The sequence below is a fragment of the Myotis daubentonii genome, chromosome 19 (genome assembly GCF_963259705.1).
Source record: "Myotis daubentonii chromosome 19, mMyoDau2.1, whole genome shotgun sequence".
Taxonomy (NCBI): Eukaryota; Metazoa; Chordata; class Mammalia; order Chiroptera; family Vespertilionidae; genus Myotis; species Myotis daubentonii.
Window position 1 is genome coordinate 14,632,270 of NC_081858.1, and position 25,568 is coordinate 14,657,837.

Here is a 25,568-nt window from a genome sequence, read left to right on the forward strand (position 1 = left end):
CGGGGATTCAGGCCACAACTGGTTAACTGTGCAGGGCGAATTCGAGCCGGCAGCACAGGCTGACTGTCTTCACTCAGCACTGTAATCGGCACATCTGCAGACAGGAAATCCTCCTCGCTGCGAGTTCCCAGTCTATTATCTGAGACACCTGGTGTGGGTGGGTGATTCAGAGACAAACAATGAGAGGGCCCCCTGCACAGCAATTAACTGCTTTAACTGCTAATGTGTTTAATCCACCACGTGGAGATCAAGGCTACGCGGAGGAAGAGGCTCAGAGTCCTCCTTGGCTTCCAGACTGCAGGGCTGCCTTCGCCATCCCCACATGCACTGTCCTCGCCAGCTGTGGCCCAGGCATCAGGCACATGGGCATCTGGGCTAGGCCGGCACTCAGCCCCACTGGAGCTCCTGGCAGCCCTCTGCGTGTGTCCACGGGGCATGAGGGGCATCCTTCCCTTTTCTGTTTTTAACTGATGTCAAAGCCCAGCTCACTGCTGGGGCGGGATGTCCGGTCCAAGAGCTCTGTTGCACCAGCTGTGTGGCCTCCAGGGCGTTTTATTTTAACCTCCTGGATCGGATCATCCTTTATTGCGAGTAGAAATAGAGCTTTGGTTAAAGGCTTACAGGAGTAAACCGGCAGAAAACATTCCCAGTCGTTCAACTGGGAAGTAGCTCCTGATGTTTACAAAATCTGGCCCAGGAGCGAGCAGCAAAGTCAGCACATGCCCGTGCAGCCCCAGAAGGCGTGCCAGAAACCGCCGCCTCCGCAGCGCCGCCTGGGGAAGCAAGGTCAAAGGCCAAGGGCTGTGAAAAGCTTACACCCCCAGCATCAATCACGCCGGGCAGACTGTCTGGGGATGCTCTTTTTGAAAACACAAAAAATAAAATGAGCTCCTGGTGGGGGAGGGCAGGCATGCATGTGGGGGGGCCTTGCTTGTCATCCACCAGGCCCCGTCTGGGAGCTGGGCGACCCTAAAGCTTTCCGAGGGCACAGACCCTTGCCCTCTGAGCTGCTGCCATCAGCATGGCCTCAGCAGGTAGTGCTGGGTGCAGGCTTGTGCCTCGGTGCAAAGGTGGAGGCCAGGGAGGTGGGGGGCACAGAGACGTCAGAAGACACAGGGCTAGTGCTGGGGTACAAACGGGAGAGAGAAACATGCGCCTCCGAGTTTAGAGCGGAGTTTAAGATATTAAAGGTCAATTTACATTTCTGGGTCTGAACAGTTATACAATCTTTCAGTGTTCATCAGCATAAACCTACTTAAAGTTTACTTTTACAATTGGATCAAGAATATTTCCTTTGGTAATTTACTGAAGTTTGATGAAGAGGCACTAAATTCACTCTGGGGCATTTCCGATCCTTTTCCTTGTTCTTCAGATCTGCTCATGTTGACCACCAAAGTGAGCAGCTCTGACTCCTATGGAGTTCAGCTCCCCTTGTGATTTCCGATCACTCTGAGCAAGTCGGAGAAAAGGCTTTTCAGAAATCCCCTCTGTGATGCAAACCTGCTCCTGCCAGGAGCCCCACCTCAAGGTGCACGGGAACCGAGCCACCAGGTCTTAGCCAGCACCGGCCGGACGCCCTCTGAGCGCTCGGTACCCACACGCTTCATGGGCATGAGCCCGATGACAATCCTGTTAGCCACATGGATTTCCAGCCCACGCTCACCGAAGAGGACAACTGACCAGGCGGAGGAAACCCCTCACACTGAAAACATCAAGGGTGAGCAAGACCCCGATTTAACATGCAAGTTGGCGGGTGATGAGGAAAACAGCTCTAACCCCAGAAGCCACAGCAAGAACGTCCCAGCAGAGACCAGCTCCCGAGGGCATGGTGTCTGGGCCCCTTGTTCTTACCCAGCTCCAGGCCTTTCCTCAAAGCCCATTCCCCTCCTGAATCTAGCCCAGGTCCAGGCCCTGGGCAAGGATCTTCCCCCACCACACCCACACTCTGCATCCTCCTCCTCGGGGGTGGCCTAGGAGTGCAGGGAGGGCCCCACCTGGGAGGGCGTGTGTCTGGCAAGGTGGGCAATGGGCGAGTTCTGAGAGCCACACTTGCCCAGCCTTTGCCCTACCAACAGCTGCTCCGAGGCCTCTCAGAGCACTGGAGGATGAGAACACAGCCCATGCCTGGCCGGAAAAGGCCTCAGGTCTCTGTCCTGTCACTAGATGCTGTCTTTGGAAATCTGCAGTGTGACTTCTGGAAAGGCCAGTATAATGGCCCCCCCGTAGCATGTGATGACCTACAGAGCGCCCAGCAACCCACTGGGAAGTTTATCAGGAGTAATCGCACAAGTCTTTACGACGGCCCAAGAGGTGCACTGTAGCGCCAACCCACCTAAGAGCCAGAGGGTGAGGGAGGCCCTGGAGGCAGTGGGAGGGGGAGGCGGTGCCACGCTCTCCACGTGTGTGCACTCTTGCACGCGCACGCGTGGCTCACACACCTTACCTATGGCCCACAGGACGGTGTTGAAGGTGTCCATGTCCTCCCTGCCAGAGGCGACGTCCTTCCAGGTGACCTGAAGCTGGTTGTCCGGGAGCCTCTTCACTCTCAAGGGGATGCAGCCCTTCAGAAACCTGGTTCCGTGAGAAGCCATGTAGTCCGTGACCAAGGTTGACATTTGCTGCAAAGCCCAGAGGAAAATGCTATGAGGACCAGGTGGGAGTGAAAAATGTCGCTACTGGTGACTAAGCAGGAAGAGAGGACCTAGCTGCCTGCCTCCTTGCAAAGGCCCTGAGGTGGGGGTAAGAGGGGTCTCTTCCAAAGAGAGGGTTCAGGGCCCCCTTCTTCTATGTGGCCCCATGCAGACCACCCCCACCTCCGGGCCCCCTTGTTCCCTGTGGAACTGAAAGAAGAGCCAGGAGACCATCGGGCACCCCCTTCCCCAGCCCCCAGCTCTAAACCAGAGACCCCTGAGCCATTCAGTTAGGATGCACTTGACCTCTGGGCTGTGTAGATGCTAATTAACTGTCTCCACTGAAAGTAATGGCAGAGAAGCACCCCTTTCTCCTGGGGGCTCCACACCCTCACTCATGGAGCAGGGAGCTGGGACAGTAGGTGGGCCCCTCAGTTCCCCAACAAGAAACGCAGGGGTAGTGGGTGTTGCTGGGGGGCGAGTCATCTATAGAGAGGGCTCCTTGCTCCCAGCCTGCGCTCCCAGGCTGCGGACGGGATCCTAGTTCCGGAGCCACCGTGGGGCTTGTCACCAAGGCAGTCAGCCACAGCTTCATTCTTCAGGAGAAAGTAAGTCACTTTAAATGCTCTGCTGCCCGCTCAGATGCACCAGCTCACTTAGGGACGCGGACACCAGGAGAAGCCCTGCCTCTCTGGGATTGTCGCACCCGTCACAGGAGCAGGCAGGGGGGCTGCCTGCCCTTCCTGGAGCCCTCGGGACTCCTGGACGCCTGGACATCCCTGTCGCAGTCTGAGGGGAATTGCTGGCCCCCTTGAGCTAAGTGCAGGTTCACTGTCCCCAGGCCTGCCACTGGGGCTGCATGAAGAGCTCTGATGGACTCTTTTTGCTGAAGCACGGCCTTGGCCGCCTGGCCTTGCCATTGTCCTTCCTCCGGGGCACACCTGGAGCCTGCTCCCTCCCCTCCCGGCCCCCCTGGGTGATCCCATTGCCTCCAAGTGGGACTGTACCCAGGCATCAGACCACCTCCCCTGCTGCGATGCCTCCAGCCCAGCTTCGATCACTCCAGCCCCTCGGGAGGCCTGATCCAGCCTCTTCTCCTTCCCTCCACTGGCCCCTCTCTGGGAACTGCTCCCTTTCCCACTGTCTCCAGCTTCTGCCTCCATTCAGTGCCAAGGCCAGCCCTCCCGCAGCCCTGGTCCCGCAGTCTCCTCTGCCTCTCCTGCCTCATTTCTGCTGCCTCCTCTGTGTGGCCTCCTCGTGGCTCCTGTCTGCTGCCTTGTACATTCTCCCCACAGCCCGGGGCTCAGAGGCCTGTCCCCACAGCAGGCACTCGGGGCCTCTGCGCACATGGAGGGCCCTCCATGGCGGGCACGTCTCTGCACCACCGGGCAGGACAGGCCCAGGAGCGGAGGGTGGACTGAGGGCCAGTGGGACTGTGTGATGATGGGCTGTCTATCTTCTTTGGGGAGGCACGGAGGGTTTGCCATCATAACAACCCCACGCTTGGATTTTAACAGGTGACCTTTCCTTGGAGAGTTTTCAGTTAAAAACATCCAACACGCTGTTCACATGGGTGCATCTGCCATCAGCATGGGTGTCTGCGTCCCAGACCCTCGTGAGGACAACCTGCGCAGGTGAGATGGCCCTCTGGCTCCTGCCACACAGCGGTCAGGAGTGGGCACACAGGTTCACTGTGCATTCAGCTGGCACTGCCCCTGTACAAGGCATGTGAGCGATGAGGCCTCAGAGGCCATGCTGATGCTCCGAGTGCTCAGGGTGGACTGCCCACGGCCAGGGAACCGAGTGCTCGTCAGGGCTCGCGGGTCCCGTCTTTCAGTCTATGGCAGGTGGCCAGGAGCTGCTATCTTCTGAAGTGGACGCCCAGGCCTCGCCAGTCTGCCACCTGCTTCCTTGCCTGATGCTCCCCTTGCTGAGGGGGCACCCCCAATAGACCCCGGCAAGGGGTGGGGCCAGCACCTCTGCTGACATACACCTGCTGATGGAACAGCCGAGGCCTGAGAGGCTGGCCCAGCATGCCCAGAGCTGCCACGCGCTCTACATGACAGCCCTGCTTCCACCCTGGCAGGTGTTTTATGTTTTATGAACAACCTCCTCATTCAACTCAAGGGCCACACACTTGAGAGGCTCCCAGCCCACACCTGCGCCTGCCTGGGCTGGGGCCAGAGGCTGGTGTGAGCAGACCACAGGGTGGGAGCTGGGCCTGGGCTGTACCTGGTCAAAGCCCCGCAGAGGGATGCTGCGCATCATGACGGTGGTGTCCAGTCCCAGGCCGGTGAGGAAGCCGGCGCACTCCAGGGCCACGTCTGCCAGAGACAAGCTAAGGAGTGCTCGCTAGCCCATCATGACATCGGGAGCCACGTGGCGAGATCCCCAGGGCCCGACACCACAGCCCACTTCCCACCAGTCCCCAGCCGGCCCAAAGGAGTCTCCCAACGCCAGCCGCAGAGCACCCCTCCCTCATCTCTCAAATGTGGGGGACAAGGGAGGGGCTCCCTCCAGCACCTACGGGCCGGGTGGCTTCTGCCTCCACGGGGCATCTGTCCAGACTCCCCGGAGTTTCATCTCAGCCTTTAGGATGAGGCCCACTCTGTGGGGTCCACGTGGTGATGGAGAGGAAACGCCCCGTCCATGAAAGACACAAGGCAGCAGCTCCTGGCCTGTGTCCTCGGCTGGCAGTCCCAGCACTTTCATCTCCCGGAATGACCCCCTTCCTGACCCCAGGGCCTCCTGTGGCTCCTCTCCTGACCCCCCTGGTCTGCTGCTCCCTCTAAAGGAACGGACCTGAGCGAGTGGGGCTGCTCTCCAGGGAGGATCACCTGCCTCACGGCTGCGTCCAGCTGGCCCAGCTGCCTCAGCCGCTCAGTGTGTGGCTCAGGAACAGCCTCCGGAAGCCCTAGACTCAAAGGTCAGCCTAAAATTGTCCCCTGAGCACAGGTCATCCACCCTGAGTGGCCCTGTAAGTGCCTGCTTCCAGGCAGCGGAGTGTACTCTCGGGCAGAGGGAGAGCGGTGGGGAGGGCTCTGGGCACAGCTTCCCCCCTCGGGACGCAGGCGCTGCCCTTGGTCCCCTGCACGCCGTCAAAGGATACAGCTGGCTCCAACCACCAACCTGTTAGGAATGAACGCAGAGAAGAAGAGCAGAAGTGAGTGTCACACGTGGCCCACCGTCACACACAGGCAGCTGCTCCACGGGGGGGCTCTGCCATGGGGACAGGGCTCTCCAGCCTCCGTGCAAGGCACTCAGTCAGCTGACGTGTGACTGCGGCGAGTCAGCTGAGACCAAGTGTTCAAACAGCTTGTCCCAAGGTACAAAACCCACTTCCCAGAGGCTGCAGGTGGGAAATACATGACAAACAGTGTCATTGGATCAGAAAATTGCCTGGTGGTGAAGGATGTGAGTGGCCAGTGACAAAACAGCACATGTCCCATGAAAGGCCCTGGAAGTGGGACCCGCATGGACGCAGGGACCTGTTGGGAAAAGCCCAGTTCGAGGAAGCAGAAGGGTTTTCCTTCTTCCTCAGGTAAGCCCTGCCTTGGGGTCTCTCTGGACCTCCTGCAGCCACGGTGGAAACAAGGACACTTTGCAGAATGGGGAGGGCACCACACAGTGGGTGGGGGCTCCTGGAAAGCATCGTCTATGGGCAGAACTCTTGACCAGGGAAGGCCAGGCCGGGAGGCTGACACCTGTCTGTCCAGCCCCAGCACACGCCGGCCCAGGGCCTGGAAAGCCAGCGTCTCTGAGCAAGGAGAAGGGTGCCTGGGAGAAGAGGCAGACACAGGACACAGGGACCCAGCAGACTCGTTTAAAGTACCTGCCACAGTAGTATAAACGCTCTCCCGCAGTTCAGCTCCACGCTTGGCATGCATACACATACACACTTGCACGCATGCTCACACATGCACGCGTGCACGGAACCTAACGCAGAATGAAAACTCCCAGCCTGGGAGGCGATGTGTGGGTGGGCTTGTCAGATCACTGCTTCAGCCTTTGAACAAGAGGAGGTGATGTAAGGATGGCTAAGCCTAATGTCAGCTCTAATCCCGCCAGGTACTAATGATATAATTCCATTTCAAGAAGTGGCGGATCCCGGGGAACACTCCTACAGGTGCCCTGAGAGAAGCAACTGCCACATGGCTTCCTCTCAGGAGCTGGAGAGAGCCACGGAGTCACGCCTGGGAGACTGCAGCGAGCTCAGTGCACGGGGAAGCCGAGGGGACTCCTGCACCCGTGTGGTGTCACCTACACGTCTATGCATAGGCACGTTTTCAAAATTACAAAAGACCTAACTTTTTTTTTTGGACTTGATGTATATGGTGAAAGGTATAAGCTTTTCTGTAAGATATGAAATTACGATACAAACAGATTTTAGCTACCCTGCCTCAAACACAGGAACAAAGCTGAGCCAGAGCATCAATGCTGACCATACAACACAGCGAGTGCACTTTGCCCCCTGCTTCCAGTGGCAGCAGTGGCGTGTGCTGACCGCCAGGGCAACCCCTCTGTCCTCCAAATGGCCTGCCCTGCTCATCTCCGAGCCTTCCTGTCTCTGTAAAAGTGGGCCGTCCTGCGGAGTGGACTGTCCACAGCCCGTGGCCTACAGGACAGCTCCAGGCCCTCATGCCACATTGTATACAACACAGCCACGTGGTCTCCTGATCTGGGCAAACACATTATGTTTCTGCAGCCCCCGCATTCCTCCCTACCCTCCTGCACTAAAGATGGGGGGTTGGATGGAGAGATGGGGCAGGCAGGCGCTGACTCCCAGCTCCTCCCACAGACACCCCTCAGTGCACTGAGCCTCCCACTCCTACCTCAAAGTCACAGTGCCCCCAACCCCAGGGCCACCAGCTCTGAGTCGCCAACAGGGGGCATGTTTGGGAGGAGGCAGGAGCCAGCCAGGCCTTTCCGAAGGGGTTGTCCTTGACCAAATGTGTGCAGCTGAAATCCCACAAACAAAAGCAGGCCTCCCACAGGTGCCAAGGGTGGCTCTGGGCCTCTTCCTGCCTTCACGAGGCAGGATTATCAAACATCTTGGTTCTCACTCCACCCGGCATCCCAATTTATCAAATAATGCTTATTCTTTGAAGAATGAAGGATCCGAGAACTCGGCCAGGGAACCCCTTCGAATGGACTCAAGTAAGAACGAGATGGAGCAAAAGTGGAGCCTCCAGGTCATGAGTGGGGAGAGTGCCAGGAGGCAGGGGGCCATCTCTTTTTTATTGGTAAGTTTGAAACTGCAGACCAGCTTCCACTGGCCACTGAGGACATGCTCGGCCTGGATAGGGGCCTGAGGATGATGGGGCTGAGCCTGGGTGCTACGTCACAGTGACCAACGCTGGCCACGGGAGGACAGCAGTGCCAGCAGCAGAAGTGGGGGGCCAGCTTGTTGCACCTGGGAGAGGGAGGCGTAAGCTTCTGAGGGCTGGAAACTTGCCTATCTCTGCATTAGGAGGCCCAGGTCTGGGCCATCAGCCCACGCCGGAAGTCACCACCGGCCTTTGGAGGCCCCGATTCCATTTCCCTGTGCTCTGAGCAGTCCTACTCTCTGTGCCTTTCGGTGTGCAAACATTTTACACGAAGGTGTAGCTACAGCGGGATTAGCCTAATCACAGGGCAGGCTTTCTTGTTCAAGATCTGAATGGGGGGGAAACAGAAACAAAAGCCTTAATTCAGGCCCGGGAAGCCCTGGCTTAAAGAGCTCTCCACCTGCCTCTCGAGTTTGAAGGCCCCTGCTCTGCTCCCCAAGGGGAATACCCACACAAAGTGAGGGCCTCGCGGCAGGCACCTGGCCCCTTGGCAGTCCTGCCAGCGCAGGAAATGCCAAGCAGGCCCCATGGAGGCAGCACAGGGGATGGGGGACCCAAGGCCTCCTCCCCCGTGTGGGCCAGCCCCCTCCCACCCTCAGGGCCTGTTGCTGGGCCCACTTCCACCAGGCGCAGATCTTTACATTCTGGCCTCATGACGGATGCCACCTCGAGCTCTGGCCTCACAACTACTGCCGCCCTGAGGAGGTGTCTCCCCAGCCCGAGGCCTCCACGACTTAGTCCCAGGGACACGCAGGGAGGTGGTCAGCAGTGCTGTACAGCCAGTAGCCAGGTCCAAGCTGCTGGCTCACCTCCCTTTCTGGACGTGAGGATGTCACGCTAGAGGAATATGAAAGTCGGGCAGAAAATGAAAAATGAAGCTGCAGTGAATTTTCCTAAATTATGGCTGTGGTGCTTCGTAAAATAAAATTTACATTCTTCTCTCCTGCTCTTAGGAAGAGGGAAAAGCGGTTACAGTACCTAATCAGCTTCTGAACTCAACAAGGGTCACACAAAAGCTCCTGCCATGGCCTCCTCTGACTGGCAGCCCAAGTCACAAACTCCCTGCTTCACGCTCGCTGGGGCCCAAGGACAGAGGTCAGGCTGTGGAGCAGCCGCAGGGCCGCGCACATTCCGGCTGGCAAGCGAGCTGGGCCATGCGGGACAGGCCGGCCAGCGCCTCCCTCTGCAGACACTCCAGGAGACCTAGGCGGCCGAGTGGCATTGGGAACACAGGGTCCTGGGTCCCACCTTGACATGGCAATTCTGCTGCCTGGTGGGTCCCACATGGGAGAAGAGCCGTCCCAGGTGGCTCCGGTCTCATTCAAGTCCTCTTGGCCATTAGAGAAAGTTCTGGCACTGACGTCAGCCGAGAGCTCTCGCTCAGAGCCAGGTCTGCAGAGAGCTGACCTCAAGTCCAGAGCGAGCCCCAGGCAGCAGGGCTGAGCAGCTGGGCCAGGAAGCCCAGGGGGTTGAGTACAGTGACCCCGATTGCCTACCCTTAAGGCATGCCAACAGTTGCAACACGTAGGGACCAGATGGTCCTGGGCCTGAGCAGGTTGGTGCTGGGCCCAAGTCCCAACCGGGCTGCCTGGGGCCAAAAGGCCTCTCAGGGGAGAGGGCCCTCGTGTGAACAAGCAAACATCCTGGGGCCGTGGCTCAGGCGGAACCCGGCTGCCTCGGGGGCACTTGGGTCTAGATACCCCAGTACCTGCATCCTTCCAGGAGCTGTGGGGAGTGGGCCCCTTTCTCCCCTTCCATATTCCCTCCACCTGCCGGGGGCTGCCCAGCTGAATGACGGGCCATGCAGGACTTGGGCCTCCCTAGGCAGGGCTGGACACCCCCTCTGTGCCCCTACTTCCTCCACTGGTTAGGGACAGCTCCCCAAAGCGGCCATTATTCCCCTGCCAGCCCAGAGGACACCTTCCTTCCTCCAGAATCACCCACACATCTTCAACCCACCCTGCATTTCCACACAAAAATAAAGAAATAAGGCCCTAACCAGTTTGGTTCAGTGGGTAGAGCATCAGCCTATGGACTGAAGGATCCCAGGTTCCATCCTAGTCAAGGGCACATGCCTGGGTTGTGGGCTTGATCCCCAGTAGGGGGCTTGCAGGAGGCAGCCGATCAATGATTCTCTCTCATCATTGATGTTTCTATCTCTCGCTCTCTCTTCCTTTTTCTCTGAAATCAATACAAATATATTTTTAAAAAAGAGAGAGCGAGAAAGAAACAAGAATAATGGAAAAGGCACATAAGCCGGACACAAAGCTGGCGTTCAGGCGGCAGAGCTGAGGATGCCAACCTGTACAGCCTGCCTCAGGCCCCGCACGTGCTGGCCCAGCCCGCCTGGCCTCCGAAGGTCCTGCCTGTGAACTCGGGAACTCACGCTGCACGTGCTGGAGTCCTCTACACGGGATGTGTCACCTCCAGGAGGTCCAAATCGGGTACCCAGCTGTGTAGTGAGGGTGTTGACTCTGTTTTCTGACTGGGCATGGGCTGGGCCACCCCCTCTGCCATCTATTAGCCCTGGGCTCCTCAGACCTGGACACAAGCAAAGGACGAAAGGGTCTCCTCCCATGCCCACGAGGCTAGGACAGCACTGAGGCTGTGGGGGTCCAAAGAGCAACAAAGGTGGCAGAGCAAACGCGAGAGGCTGAAAGCCACAGGCCCTCCATGGGCTCCACGTGCCAGATCGGAAGCTACTGGTCACCGTGCACCATGGCAGAAGGTCTCTGCTGCCCAGGCCCCATCACAGGAAGAGAAGAGGGGGGGCCTGCATATGCAGCAGAATCCATGAGAAAGCTGGGTCCTGGTGTGCCACCCAAAGCCTCCAACTGGCCTTGGGGAGCTGTTCAGAGGACAGAGTGCCCGCTGCAGAGGGAGGCCAGGCGCATCGGGCACCCTTGGCCACCAGCTTGGCCTCCTTGATGGGGCCGAGTAGAAACGTCCCGCCCGGCGACGGGAGGCACTTGGGGCCAGGGGGCAGCCCTCAGGTCCATATTAATTTCAGCTCCATTTTAAAGGCGAGTTAAAATAAACACGGGGAATATTTATAAGGCAAATAAATCTGGCAGAAACAGCCCCTCCAAGTGTGAGCAGAGGCCTCCCCCTCAGCCCCAGCCCAAGCTGATAAAATACAGAAATGCTACTGTAGACCCTGCGGGCTTATTTTGACTGCGCGGAGGAATGTAACATGTAAACACTGACTCCCATATCACACTGTTACAACTTGCATTAACAGCACCGGACAAAAGCTGCATTTTCACAGAAGCATCGTACAGGGATATATCTCCAGCTTAATTTTTTAAAAAAACCATTTCCTCACATAAATCATGCTCAGAACGAAACGGGTGACTGATACATTGCAAACACTTTTTTTCTTAAACAATAACATACCTAGATTCCTTCTAAACGAAAGAGCTTGTTTAAAAAAAAAATCTTCTAAATTTTTTTTTCTTTTCTGAAGAAAATAAACACTACAGTTTCTTTCCCGACCAAAGTATCTGGGGCCGTGTCTTCCTGGACGAATGGGCCACGGCCCCCAGCACACGGCCACAGAGGAGCAGCGCAAGCCAGGACCACCTCACCGCGTGCCGCCGGTACCCACTGCACCCGGGCCTCCCACCCTACCCCTCTGATGCCAGGCACTCTTGCCAATGCCACAGGAAAAGCGGAGCTGAGAGCCAGGGCAGGGCAGGGACTCAACTCCTGGATGGAGCTTTCAGATTGGCCTGAGGGGCTGAGCGGCCAGCTACGCTGGACTCCAGCAGCCTGGTCACCACCCCACCACACCACAGATGAATTGCAAACACCCCGGACACAAAGGCAAAGCCGAAGGGTGGAAGCCCTAAGGGAAAATACAGAAGCTTTTTTTTTTTTAAGAAAAAAAAAAAGATCTTGGGGGTAGGGAAGGCCTTCCTGAACATGCAATAAATCTAAAAGCCATTAAGTGTAAAAAGAGATCTAAGTTACATTAAAAAAAACATTTGTACATTGCACAAGTTAAAAGACATGACAAGCTGAGAAAGCCTGCAACATAAACGACATGGGATCACAGTCCTAATATGCAAACCAGCTGGAAGATAAGAGATAAGAGAAGAAAAAGAAAACCAGATAGAAAGCAGGCCAAGGACCAAGCTAACAATTCACACACGCGCGCAGGCACACGGACATTCACACACAAACTCACATACAGATGCTCCATTTTAAATGGCCGATACACAAAAAGATTAATAATCATAGCAAATGCAAATAAAACCAGGTCACGTTTAACCTATTGGATAGTCCAAGATAAAAGAACAGAAACCCAGAAATTATGCATAAAGAGAAAAAAGGAATAAATGTGACAACATAAACATTAAAAATTTCTGCATGAAAAACTACCTTTAAGTCAAAAGACAAACCATAGCCCGGGGGTGCCTGTGGAAGGTGATGGACAGAGGGACACAAACCTGCATGAGCCTGAGCGCAGATGCTGGGAGGGACCCAGACGTGCCTCGGGCAGAAGCCCCTGGTGCTCCCCTGATGGGGGCAGGAGAGGCCCCTTTCACTTTTATGCCAATGGAAAAGCTGGTGCCCACACGAGGAGGTAGAACAGGGAGCAGCCCGCCAGGAGGGAGCATGTCAGCAGATGTGTGAAGGTGTGAAGGGCATCTGCCTTGGACCTCAGGTTTCTACTTCTGAGACACCCTCAGGTATGTGTTACACATAAGAAGCACTTATGCCCGGGGCAGTTTGGCTCAGCGGATCGAGTGTCCCAGGTTCAATTCCGGTCAAGGGCACATACCTTGGTTGCAGGGTCAATCCTCAGCCCTGGTTGGGGCGCATGAGGAAGCAACCAATCGATGTGTCTCTCTCTCTGCCTCTCCCCTTCTCTTCCACTCTCTCTAAAAATCAATGGGAAAATATTCTCAGGTGAGGATTAACCAAAAAAAAGAAGAAGTAGTAGTATTTGTGATGGTATATAAGATGCACACAAAGGTTTCCATTGCAACATTTTATAACAATGAAAAACACCAAAGGTCCCATTGCAACATGTTATAACAATGAAAAAGAGAAACTACTGAGATGCTCCAGGACCGTGAAAAGAGAAAATAAATTACAATATATCCATTCAAGAGAATCCAGCCTTTCCCTGAACAAAGATGCTTGGTGAACAGGAAATGATGGTGGTGAGCAGAGCACCATGACATGCACACACTCCCCATGTACACAACACACACACACACACGCCTCACATCTATGCTTGTGCACACATGCCTGTCCACCTCTGGACACATTTTTCCACCCACATTTCCTTGTAGGCAAGTCCCAAGGCAGCCCAGTGCTGCTCACGACCAAGCCTCTGTCGCCCTCTGGTGGCCTTTTTGGTTGTCCTGAGCATGAAGTCCCCTCCATAACCTACAGGCAGGAGCTCTATGGACCTAGAACAGCTCTGAGGAATGCACTAGGAGAGAGGACCACACAGTATCCTACACGGCCCTGATGTTTAAGAAATGAACAAAGGGGCCCCCCACTCAGGCATGTATCAGGTCTTACGTTTTTCCAGGGGATTCCTTCAGCCAGAAGATGTCATCACTTGTAATCCCATGTTCCACGGCACCTTCAATCTATCCAGAAAAAAGGATCAATGTGAGAGGATGTCATCTGACCTGTCCTAGAGACTTCCTCAAAGGGGACACCCGTTTTGTAGACACAACACAACCAGACCCACCCAGCCCACTTGTGGGTGCACTCTCCTGCTCCACAGATTCTTCAGGTTGTGGCCTCTAGGGACAGGTGACCTGTCTGTATCTAACTCGGTGTGCCATCTGCCCAGCATGAATGCACTGCCTCTCCTTGGCTGTGCAAGGTGACCAGAGAGCCAGGGCACGGCCAGCAGCTTTCCTCTCCGCTCTCCAGGACCCCCAATTCTCTCCAGACCCAGAGCTATGGGGAGGGGAGGGGGAAGCTAGGCAGGGGTGCAGGAGCAAGCCATCTCCAAGGGCACCAGGCTGAAGGCTGGACGGGAAGGACCAATGGCCTCTACCCTGGAGGGAAAGCACAGGTGGCCATGCCCAGGAATTATATGGGTCCTCCTGTATCCCAGTGGGGCCTGGTGAGGGGCTCTTGAGCAAATGGAAAGACACCAGGCGAGCCCTAACCGGTTTGGCTCAGTGGATAGAGCGCCGGCCTTCGGACTGAAGGGTCCCAGGTTCAATTCCGGTCAAGGGCATGTACCTGGGTTGCGGGCACATCCCCAGTAGGGGGTGTGCAGGAGGCAGCTGATCGATGTCTCTCATCAATGTTTCTAACTCTCTATCCCTCTCCCTTCCTCTCTGTAAAACATCAATAATATATTTTTTTTAAAGAATACTTAAAAAAAAAAAAAAAAGACACCAGGCGAGCACTCCCTCAGGCCTGTGAGAGTAAGATGTGCTGGTGGAGAGGAAATGGATTTCAAACAGTTTATGATTCCAACTGGCAAAAAAAATAAAGCCAGGGATTTCTTGGGTTTGCTGAAGGGAAACCGAAAGGTCTGAAAATCAAAGGGACTGAAACACAAGCAAGTCTTGGCAGGTACCCAGGGGGGTGGGCGGCAGGGTCACCCCAGGTGAGGTGTCAGAGAACAGGACAGCCAGGACTAGGACCCGCAGCTCCTGCCTCATCTCCCTCTGGGCAAATAGAGACATCGGCAGCTGCCCCGCCGAGGTCCAGCAGAGTGGAGCCAGGCCAGCGCCCTCCACAGGGCACCCTGGTGTGGGGCTGCGTGCAGCTCTGCCCGGGGCCTCAAAGGAGCTGAGACGACTATCCGGCTCCTGGGGCTGTAGGCTGGGCGAGGGGTCACTAACAGCGCCCTGCCAGCCTTCAGAGCCAAGCAGCCTGCCCAGGCCCAGCCCTGAGCACAAGCTTCCCCCCGCCCCAGGCTGCTCCTGCTGGCCCGACAGCTGAAGGGAATGCCCAGTGGTCTCGGAGGACAGAGGTGAGCTTTTTCCTCGGTGCCCCATTTCCAGAAAAAGCACAAAACAGAAGCTGGAGGTTCGGGGTTTAGGTGTCTGCGAGGAAACAGGACCAGTCCTTGTTCTTCTGTCCACGCTCCATCTGGGTCTCAGTAGGAGGCAGGAGTCCTCAGGCTCGTGTGGCCTGTGGGCCTGTGCCCTTTGCTGCGGCCCATGTGGAGGCTCAGGGCTTGCAGCACCCACTTCCCGGGGACCCCGAGAGACCCTTGAGGATGTGGCTCAACCAAACCCCTCTGTCCTCCCTTCCTGCTTCCCCTTCTGCCTCATCCCACCTGGGGCCTCTTCCTCAGCTCACCTTCCTGGTAGCAGGGAGGACAGAGAAGCCCCCCGTAAGACGGGGCCAGGAGGTGACGTCAGCAAACAGGGTGTGGACTGAGGGCCTCCCGAGGTCCACCCCTCCATAAAAACAGCAAAAGAACTGGCAAAAGCGACCAGATTCGACTTTTTCCTAACTCCAGAAGTTAACCGACGGCTTGTGGCAACACAGGGAACATTAAGTCAAGAAAAATGGCCGGAACTTGGTAAGAACGGTAAGTCCTGTGGAGTTTTCACGTACGCTAGTCCCATCCCCCAGCTCAGTGGCAGCCTTGAAAAATGACAGCATGGAGAGAGCAGAACGGAGCAGCCATCGGCAGGCCTTGCCGGGGGCTCCCTGAGAGACCCCACTCCATAGGCTGGTCTTCCTCTGACCTCCCCTGACCTCGCCCAGCGCCGAAAGCCGCTCCCTGGGGAGGATTTGCCCAGTGACTGAACATCACGGCTGCCTCCGGTGATGGATAACAACAGACGCACACAACAGCCGGACCAAAAGCGGAAAAGGAAAAGCTGGGGCCGGAGAGGTCCGTTGGGGCTTTCAAACGCTCCAGCGTACTCCTGGGATCTAGGTGGCCTGGTGTCGGCATTGGGCTGCGCGCATGCCTGGGAAAGGCCTGAAATGGCACTGAGCTCTCAGCCTCTGGCTGACCTTGGGCTCTGCCCCAGCAGGAAGTGAGGGCTAAGGCAGCTCCTTGAGCCTGGCTCAGTGTCGGAGGTATGCCTCAAAATGCCCACGGGGCCCTCGGCAAGGACGGGAGATTTCTTGGTTCCAGGTGTTTAAGGAAATCTCTGTCGTTAGCTGACCACTAAGCTAACTGAGCAGAGAATTCAATGGCCTCACACAACGAAGAATAAAGACTTTACAAAATCAGTTCAGAAAAATCATCCAACAGCAATACACAAAATCCTACAGTGGAGAGAGACTCTGATTCCCAGAGTTAACGTATTATTTAATTTGGAAAAGTTCTGTTATTGCCTGGCTGGTGTGGCTCAGTGGTTGAACATGGATGTATGAACCAGGAGGTCACGGTTTGATTCCCAGTCAGGGCACATGCCCGAGTTGCAGGCTCAATCCCCAGTGTGGGGTGTGCAGGAGGCAGCCAATCAATGATTCTCTCTCATCATTGATGTGTCTATCTCTCCCTCTCCCTTCCTCTCTGAAATTAATAAAAATATATTTAAGAAAGAAAAGTCCCGTTACCAACAAAAAACTATGAGACAAGCAAAGAAGAAAGTATGACCTTCACACACTGCTGGTAGGAATATGAAATGGTGTAGTTGCTTTGGAAAACAGCCTGGCAATTCCTCAGGAGGTTAAACATAGAGTTATTATGACCCAGCAACTCCACTCCAAGGTAGGGAGATATATATATATATTTATATCTCCAAAAGAAGTGAAAACTTAAGTCCACAGAGAAACTCCTACGCAGATGTTCACAGCAGCAGGATTTGTAAAAGCTAAAAGTGGAAACAACCCAGGTGTCCATCGATGGACAAGGGCATAAACCAAACCGGACACACACATACAATGCAATATTATTCGTCATAAAAGGAAATGAAGTTCTGATACAGGCTGCATCATGAACAAACCCTGAAGGTGTTATGCCAAGTGCAGAAGCCAGTCACAAAGGCCACACCGTGCGTGATTCCATTTATGTGACATGTCCATAGAGACAGACAGCAGGCCGGTGGTTGCCAGGGGCTGGGGAAGCAGGGAATGGGGCGTGACTGCTAAGGGGTCTGGGGATTCATTTTTGGGTGATGAAAATGTTCTGGAATTAAGTAGTGGTGATTGATGGTTGCACAACTCTGAAATAGTCATTGAATTGTATCCTTTAAAAGGGTACATTTTATGGTATGTGAATTTTGTCAATTAAAAAAAAAAAAAGATTTGGGTTTGGAGGAGGAAGAACAAGGTCTAAGTCCTGGACGTTCCAATGTTCTGAGGCTGAAGAGAAAAGGAAGAACCAACAAAGGAGACAGAACAAGTGGCGCTGAGATGTTGCTCAGTGATTGAGCATCGACCCAGGAACCAAGAGGGCTCCCAGTTCTATCCCAGATTGCGGGCTGATCCCCAGTAGGGGGCATGCAGGAGGCAGCCAATTGATGTTTCTCTTTCATCAATGTTTCCATCTCTCTATCCCTCTCCCTTCCTCTCTCTCTAAAATCAATAAAAACTATTTTTTTTTTAAGAATGACTTGAGAATGGCTCTTAGGATTCAGCAGTGTGGGGGTCCCGGTGACCTGATTCAGCAGAGTGGATTCAAGGAAGAATTGGAAAATAGAAAGTAACGATAGTGAGCACGCAAAAACCTTTTTTAAAGAAGAGGAAGAGTGGGGGTGCTGCTGGGGCAGGAAGCATGAGCACAGTAAACCGTATATCACATGAGCCCAGAGACCATGATCTTGCCCAGGGCGGCAGGAAGGCTGTGTTCGAGGACACTCACGTGCGTGGGGTACTTCGGTCTCCCTCCAGTAGCGATGACAATGTGCTTAGCCGAAAGCAGAGTCTGAAAAGAAACCAAGCAAGCCAGGGTCAGACAGATACATTGTGGTCACCCACGCCTCTGCCAGCAGGTACCCCAGGGCAGAGACCCACGCTTCTAATGCAACCCCTGCCGGGCACTGCGGACCCTGTGGGCAGCAGCTCAGAGGCCCTGTGGAGCTGGGAGCCTGTTAGGGTCCAGGGACAGGCAGAAGAGGACAGGGAGCTGCTTTTACTCCAAGCACCTCACAGTCTACAAAGCACGCTGTGGGTGTCTCATTTCCTTGAAGCCCCACTAAACCGTGCAAGGGTGTGATCGCCCACTCCGTGGCCTCATCACGCGTCACCCCACGTGGCACCTGAATCGCCCATGATCTGCTTCATCCCTCATAGAGAATGACAAGGAGCCTCGGAGGAATCTGCCTCGTCCGCTCAGCAGCACTGATTACTGAGAACAGCACCTCAGTCCGAGGCACGGTTGGTCGGGACTCACCTCTTTCCCACCTTTTGCGACTCCGCGAACCACGTGCTCATCCACAAAGCTGGCCTTCATATTAAAGTAGCTGACTTTTCTGCAAAATAAATAGAATTTTCAAACATTTCCTATACAAATTCAGCATCACCTGTGCGATGAAATAGGGAGCACTGGGTGGCTAGTAAAATGTGAGCGCGATCCCACAGTGCACATCCTCCACCCACAGTCCAGGTGGGGAAGCGGAGAGACGGTGCCAGGAAGCACGGGGGAGGGGCAGAAGCACGGCCTCCCCTAGGGGTCAGGCACGTTCCACTAGAAAGAGACCCCCAAGTGCACACAGTTACCCCAAAACATCCCAACCACCAATTTCCCGCTGGCAAGGAAGAGTGCCCAGAGGACAGGCAGCACCCCCAACCTTTAGGGATAGTGAGACCAGGAAATGGGTCGAGCACAAGGGTGGTCGGGAGCAGGGTGTACGGAAGCAACCCACCCTCTCTGATCACAAAGGCTACGCTGTGGTGTGGGCTCTAGGTGGCGCTGGGGAGCCTTCTCCACCACCTTGACCTGGCGTTCTCCCCAATGCCAAGCCCTGTGCCTCCACGTCCCACCTGAAGCTCCTACAGAAGTCCTTGCTCACCCATGAAGAGCTGCAGGACACAGACACACGATTCCACACCAGCCTCCTTCTGTGAGCAGCTCCAGAGTCAGCCCACTGCCCGGCCTGTTTGGTGCCAGCCCGGGGTCAGACAGAACAAACGGCAGAGCCTGACGCCTCCAGAAAACTGCACTGGGGAGCAGCGAGCCCCATTCAGAGAAGAAATGATGCGATGTGGCCTAGCTCTCCGAGGGACCGCTGGGGAAGCCGGGGTAGCAGCCTCCTGGCTCAGCTTTCTTGGGTAACGGGGCACAAAACAGCTGCCTGCTGCACGGCCAGGAAGATCCCTTGGGACCAAGCTAAGGGTGCTCAGATGAGGGCCACCAGACCTCTGAGGGAGTGGGTCTCCTCCATGACCCACGTGGCCTAGGGCAGAACGACTGGATAAGGAGCAAAGCTTAGCCTGAGTCAAGTACAGTCTCAGGCGCCTCTCCCTAAGGATGGGAGATGCTTTGGTGGCAGGAAATGTCAGCATCTGGGCTGGGGATCCCAAAGGGCTGATGGGCCCTGCTGGCCTCAGGCTGGAGTGATCAGTCAGGCCTTTGCTCTAGCGCACAGCGCCAGGCCTCGTCACCGTGCCCAGGGAGCCGGAAGCCAGAACAGGGGCCGCCTGCTAAACCTGCTACATCGTGAACCTCACACTTCGCTGCTCTGGGCTCTGCTGGGCCACCCCGCAGGGCAGCCTCCACTCCCAGGGCACTCGCCTGCCAGCTGCTTATCTGCACGCTCCACCTTCTGGGCCGGGACTCTCATCTCATGGCTGCTGAGCCCCCATGAGTAAGGGCTTGTCAAGGTCTGAGATGACCCAGGGAAGGCCAGGGGGCGGCGAGGCTCAGTACCTCTCCTGCAGCTGGACCCGGTGCCCCCAGTTCAGGGACTTCACGTAGTTTTGAACAGCTTCTGCCATTTTCCTCCTGTTATCGTACAAAACAAAATGTTAAAAGCCACCACAGAAGTGGTAGCTGTAGAGTCCCAAACAGACTGTTAGATGCAAATAGTGTGTTAACAGAAACACCAAGAAACGGAGATGTTTCTAAAAATGGTCAAACATGATGTCCGTCCCCATGGCCACCACCGCTGTCCAGGTTTGGGAATGTGGACCTTCGGACTCATGGGAAACAGGGCTTTGGTCCCCAGTGGTCAGGACAGGGCAGCAGCCCTGCGTCTAGGTCACCGGGAACCACGAAGGGGCCTGTGTGTGACTCTCAGTGGACCAGGTGCCATCTGCTAAACCTAAAATAGCTTCCATCCCAAAACACTGGCCTTGGGGTCAGGTCATCCTATTTGGGGGTGTCCTGTGCGCTACAGGACCTGTAGCAGCATCCCAGGGTGCTACCCAGTAGATGTTGCAGCACACCCCTCCCCCACCCCTCTGGTGATAACCAAAAATGTCTCCAGACACTGCCACGTGCTGGGGTCCAAGGTTGCCCCGGGTGAGCAGCCCCATGGGACAGCATGCTCCCCTGCAGGTTAGCAGATGAATAACCCTCCGCCTCCTCCGGGAGGAGCAGAAAAGCCCTGGGAACAGCCGGGCCCCTCACCAGTCATGCGGGACCTGCCGGGGCACCTCCCAGCCGTAGTAGGGGGCGTCTCGGATCATGCCCCCCAGCAGCGCTGCGTGGTGCATCAGCTTCTTGGGGATGCAGCCGACATTCACGCAGGTGCCGCCGAGGCCCCACCGGGTGCCTGGTGTGTTGAGAAGAGCACATTTAGACTTACATGCGGGCGAGGACGTTCCTGTTCTTCTACGGGTTAGAGTCCCCTTAGGTTGTGGTTTGTAACTCATACATGGCCCAGGGGACCCTGCTCTACTGCTTTGCTCTGTATAATTGTGTTCAGAGTCCTTTTTTAGTGTGTTTTGTTGTTAATCCTGACTGGGCCAGGGATGGAACCTGCCACTCAGGTACGTGCCCTAGACCGGAAATCGGGCCTGCAACCCTCAGGTGCATAGGCCGACTCTCTAACCACTGAACGACACCAACCAGAGCCAGAGTCATTTTTAAATAAGAACAAGAAACTTTAAAATAATGGCAGTTTACAGGGAAACAGGGCACTCTCTGGAAACTCTGGAAAGCAGAGTCAGATGGGTAGGCGCTAATACCAGGAACTGCCCTTCCCTAGCCACTTCCCAGGACACGTGGCTCCAGTTGGGGGCTGCCTACCTTGCGGGGACGGTTCCACGTAGTCTACCACGGCCACCTTCTTTCCCAGCTGAGCGGCTGGAATGACAAGAGGAGAGGGCAGGTGGGCACAACTGGGGAGCTGCTTTGGGGCTGGGACTCCAGGAGCCTATGTGACCCAGAAGGGGTGGGAAAGGACGAGGGCCAGTGGCACCACCAGCTCTGCACCTGGGTCTCCCACTGCCTGCTGCCACCCAGCTGTGCTGCCCACAGGCAGAAACCCTCTTCTGGGCCCAGCTCTCCCTCGCCTCCCACCCCGCCTGGTTCCAGGCCCAGACACTCAGCACAAGCCTAGTGCCGTCGATGTGTTGATGTTTCTCTCTCCCTCCCTCTCCGAAATCAATAAAAATATTTTAAAAAACATACATATATCCACACAGAGACACACACACACACACACACACACACACACACGGATGTTCATAGCAGCACTGTTCACAATAGCCCCAAACTAGAAACAAGCCAAATGTCCATTTACAGGTGAATGAACCAACAAAATGTGATATATATATAACAGAATACTAATCAACAAGAAAAAAGAATGGACTGTGGATATATATAGCAACATCGATGAATCTCAAAGTAATCCTGCTACGTGAAAGAAGCCGGAAAAAAATACATATAGCATGATTCCATTTGTACACAATTTTAGAAAATGCAAACTAATGTATAGTGAGAGAACACGGATCACGGCTTGCCGGAGGATACCGCAGGGAGCGGGGAGCAGAAGGACTTCTCAGCGTTTGAGGAAACTTTGAGGGTTGTTATGGGCTGCATTGTGTCCCTCCCAAATTGGGGTGCTAACCCCCAGAATCTCAGGATGTAGCCTTACTTGAAGGCAGGGTCTTCACGGGGGTGAGCTGTTAAAATGAGGTCAGATGGGTAGGTGCTAATACGATCTGACTAGTATCTTTACGTAAAAAGACACCAGCTGCCGAAACCGGTTTGGCTCAGTGGATAGAGCGTCGGCTTGCGGACTGAAAGGTCCCAGGTTTGATTCCGGTCAAGGGCATGTACCTGGGTTGCAGGCACATCCCCAGTAGGAGATGTGCAGGAGGCAGCTGATCGATGTTTCTCTCTTATCGATGTTTCTAACTCTATCTCTCTCCCTTCCTCTCTGTAAAAAATCAATAAAATATATTTTTAAAAAAAGACACCAGCAGAGGGACAACCACGTGAGGACACAATGAGAAGGCGGCCAGGTACAAGCCAGAGAGAGAGATTTCAGAATAAACTGACCCTGCTGTCCCGTGACCTCAGACTTCCGGCCTCCGGAACTATAGGAAAATACATTTCTGCTGTTTAAGCCGCTCGGTCTATGACAGTGATGGCAAACCTTTTGAGCTCGGCGTGTCAGCATTTTGAAAAACCCTAACTTAACTCTGGTGCCGTGTCACATATAGAAATTTTTTGATATTTGCAACCATAGGAAAACAAAGACTTACATTTTTGATATTTATTTTATATGTTTAAATGCCATTTAACAAAGAAAACTCAACCAAAAAAATGAGTTCGCGTGTCACCTCTGACACGCGTGTCATAGGTTCGCCATCATTGGTCTATGACCTTTGTCACGACAGCCCCAGCACACTAATACAGGGGTGATGGATTCATTATCTTGGTTGTGGTACCATTTCACAGGTGTGTATGTATGTCAAACCTTAGCAAGTTGTCCACTTTAAATATATACGATTTGTTAATTATGTCTTAATAAAGTTGTAAAAAATGCCACTGTTACAAAAGCCAAAGACAGACCCGGGAATTGTTTTGGGTTGAGATACGTCTCTAGACAGACGACACTGGAGTGGACACAGGTCCAGGGCTTTCTCCTGCTCTAAGGGACAGACAACTGCCCCTAGAGTGGCTCAGTGGTCCAGTGGAGTGAAGACCTAAAGTCCCTCTGGGAACCCCCAAATCAGCCAGGCGACTTCCCAGGTTCCTGGCCCTCAGAGCAGGCGGGGCCCCTTCCCCACCCCTCAGAGCAAGAGCAGTGGAGAGTGAATTTCCTTTACACCATCTGAGATTCTAAAACCTAGTATCTGCCACGAGGGAGCCATAGATTCATGGCCAGGGTGCCTGCCCAACTCCCTCTTGCTTTCGGCCCTGTTTCTCTCCCGTCCCCTCCCCTTCACTCTCCCACATCTGCCCGCTGTCATTCAGACTGGGGGGCAGGCTGCGGGGCGCTCCTCCAGCAGAGCCCAGGGTCTACAGTGAAACCCTGGCAGCCTGTCCCCACCTGGGGGGTGGCACACTGCACTCTAGAGAGGCGTGATGTCTCCGGGTGCCTCTGGTCCAGGCCATTTACTGCTCACCTTTTCACTAAGTGCCCCGGGTGCCTGGGCCCATCTGGAGAGCAAGACCCAGCCAGCACAACACACCGTGATCTCTGCGGACGGTGCCACGGCTAAGAACAAGGACAGCGGAGCCAGTGATGGGAACTGGACATGCAGGAGGGTACAATTCGCCATCTCAGCAACAAAGACTGGAGGGAGGCGAGTGAGCCCCACAGCTAACTGGGCAGGTGAAGAGCAGGCTACACAGGGCAACCGCCAGGGCACGGCACAAGGCCAGAGGGACCTAAGGAAGCATTTGCAAAACAGCGAAGAGGCAGGGGGCTGAGTGGTGTGAGGGAGGGAGTGGGTGGTGGGAGAGATATCCCAAGGTGGGGAGATCCCGTGAGGCCTGGGGCTGGTGCTGAGGAGGGCAGACTCAGACTTGGGGTTCCAACCTGGCTGCCGTGTGCTGCACAGATAACTGGGATACAATGGGGAGCAGGGCACAGTGATAAGATTGCTGGGGTGATCCTGGCAGAGTGATAGGACCTGGGAGGCCAGCTGTGGAGACAATGAATTCTGCTCATGGCTTCTCAGGGCACATCCCCACCCAGCCCTGGAGAACACCACTGAAAACTTGGTGGCACCATAAGGGCGCAGGACACATACCTTCCTTGGCACAGGCCAGCCCGCCGGATCCCCCACCAATCACCAGGAGATCGTAGTCCGGTAGTCCTGCTGGAATAAGGGGAAAAGGCTAAGAAGGACAGGACAAGCCTGGGGCCCCAATCCCAGAAGGTGACACAGAATATCCAAAGTGCAAGCAGCCCCGTCTGGTTAAAAGTGGCACAGGCCCTTGCCCTAGCTGGCTTGGCTCAGTGGATAGAGTGTCAGCCTGAGGACCAAAGGGTCCCAGGTTCGAGTCCAGTCATGGGCACATACAGGCTCCTCCCTGGCCCTGAGTTCCTCCCTGAAATGCCTTTGGGGCTCACTGTGGTGTCACCTCAGAGGCAGCATGCACCCTCCATTCCCGTGCCCAGCACAGAGGACTGCTCGTCTCTTCTGCAAACTACTGACATAGAAGGCAGTCAAGAGACAGCCAAAAAGACATGGAGAAAGGGAATGGAGTGATAGGTGAGGACAGGTGTGTCCTTAGGGATGGCCAGCCTGTGAGAGCTCTAACCCAGGGCCCAAGTTAGGGATACCCAGCGCAGGCAGGGGATCAAAGACTCTGAAGAGGCCTTAAACTGCTGTCAGTTACTCTGATGGCTTCCATGTGAGCCCAGAGCACCAGGAAGGAAGAAATCATAGGAAATTATCAGTCCGTGGGTCTGCTACCCAAGGCCAGTGAGCCTGAGCCTAGGCCTCTCCGTGAGAAGAGTGTGGCCGTTTTGGCAGCCACCTCAACCTTCCTGGCTGTGGAGACAACACCCAGAGCCCCAGCCCCGCAGGGACCTGAGCTCAGGAGATGCCCCACAGGCCTCAGTCCGGGGCCTGTGCTCCTCAGGAACACAGCAGCTCGAGCCTAGAGGCGGCCCTGGGTTGCAGTTGAGGAAGCCTGGGGAGCAGCCGCCCAGAGCTGTGTCCAGGCACTCGGTCCATGGCCTGCAGGCAGCCTGCCCATGGGGACCCGCAGCTGTGCCCGCCAAGCAGCAGGAGGCATCGGAGGGCACCTGAGATGCATGCACAGGTTCTTAGGGATCGAATGGAGCCACAACTCGGTTCAAGCAGTCAGTCCAAAGTGGACCCAGTTCCAAATGCAACTCAAAGACACTGAAGAGGTCTTCACCTGCTGTCAGTTACTCTGATGGCTTCCATATGAGCCTAGAGAACCCAAAACCAACTGCCGTTGGAGAAGAGCTACCGTCGGATGAGGAGCTCAGGCTAGCTGCCTGTCGGGGTACCAGGGGGAGGCTTTACCCAGTAGAACACCCCTACCTTCCATTGCAGGTGCTCGTCCTTCCTGCCACCACAGCAGGGTCCCCGCTGAGTCTCCCTGCCCCCAAACCCAGCCCGGTGCCCCCCACCCCCTTTATCTGGCCAGCTACCAGGCAGAGGACAGGAAGAGCAACTGGCCATGTGGAATAGGGGCTTATCTTTAGCGGTTTGCTCTCCCCACTCACTGTGCACACCCAGAAGCCCTCTGAGCCTGATAACCACTTGGAAGAGGCCGGCAGTGGAGCCTTCGGTAAGTGAGAGGAATCTGCCTTTGAACTCATGGGAAGGTTCA

At 55.3% G+C, this 25,568-nt stretch overlaps 1 protein-coding gene across 2 annotated transcripts in view; it reads right to left on the reverse strand.

Annotated features, from left to right (window-relative positions):
• The window catches only part of TXNRD2 (thioredoxin reductase 2), a 45,080-nt gene that overhangs the window by 17,052 nt on the left and 2,460 nt on the right, over positions 1 to 25,568 (reverse strand). Inside the window, exons 2-11 of one of the 2 annotated variants that reach the window (XM_059676228.1) lie at positions 24,008 to 24,076; positions 21,048 to 21,104; positions 20,427 to 20,571; positions 19,725 to 19,799; positions 18,249 to 18,327; positions 17,718 to 17,780; positions 13,496 to 13,566; positions 5,740 to 5,759; positions 4,863 to 4,954; positions 2,444 to 2,618 (exon numbers count right to left, since the gene is read on the reverse strand). In XM_059676228.1, the coding sequence (XP_059532211.1) occupies positions 2,444 to 2,618; positions 4,863 to 4,954; positions 5,740 to 5,759; positions 13,496 to 13,566; positions 17,718 to 17,780; positions 18,249 to 18,327; positions 19,725 to 19,799; positions 20,427 to 20,571; positions 21,048 to 21,104; positions 24,008 to 24,076 (846 nt within the window). The remainder of the gene's footprint in view (positions 1 to 2,443; positions 2,619 to 4,862; positions 4,955 to 5,739; positions 5,760 to 13,495; positions 13,567 to 17,717; positions 17,781 to 18,248; positions 18,328 to 19,724; positions 19,800 to 20,426; positions 20,572 to 21,047; positions 21,105 to 24,007; positions 24,077 to 25,568) is intronic. The other variant, XM_059676229.1, reaches the window with a different exon arrangement.